The 442-nt window shown below is 55.7% G+C and overlaps 1 protein-coding gene across 2 annotated transcripts in view; it reads left to right on the forward strand.

Moving 5' to 3' along the window:
* The window catches only part of LOC119592621 (probable G-protein coupled receptor Mth-like 3), a 47,879-nt gene that overhangs the window by 26,019 nt on the left and 21,418 nt on the right, over positions 1 to 442 (forward strand). For both annotated transcript variants that reach the window (XM_037941511.1, XM_037941512.1), the window contains exon 6: positions 117 to 195. In XM_037941511.1, coding sequence (XP_037797439.1) covers positions 117 to 195 — 79 coding nt within the window. The remainder of the gene's footprint in view (positions 1 to 116; positions 196 to 442) is intronic.

Raw genomic sequence — 442 nt, forward strand, 5'->3', positions numbered from 1 at the left:
ACGCGTCCCGCCGCAGTCAAATCTTTTACAAATCGACATAGGCCTACACTCCTCCCAAGAGCGAGTCGCCGAAGGGTGGCCGCGCGATGACTAACGACGTCCCTTCCTCCCGACAGCCGTGATGATGCACTTCTGGTACATGGCGGCCTTCTTCTGGCTCAACGTCATCTGCTTCAACGTTTTCCTCACCGTCTGGTAAGTACTTGGGGAGGGGAGATGGGGACAGGAAGGAAGGGAGGGGAGGAAGGGGGGAAGGGAGGGGAGGAAAGGGAGGGAGGAAAGGGAGAAGGGAAGGGAGGAAAGGGAGAAGGGAAGGGAGGAGGGAAGGGAAAAGGGGGGAGGGAAAAATCAGGAGGGTGGTGGGAAAGGAAAAAAAGGTGGGAGGGGATAAATGGAAATGCAAGGGTAATATAGAAGGGGCCGAAGAAAGTGAAACAATGAG

The sequence above is a fragment of the Penaeus monodon genome, chromosome 30 (genome assembly GCF_015228065.2).
Source record: "Penaeus monodon isolate SGIC_2016 chromosome 30, NSTDA_Pmon_1, whole genome shotgun sequence".
Taxonomy (NCBI): domain Eukaryota; kingdom Metazoa; phylum Arthropoda; class Malacostraca; order Decapoda; family Penaeidae; genus Penaeus; species Penaeus monodon.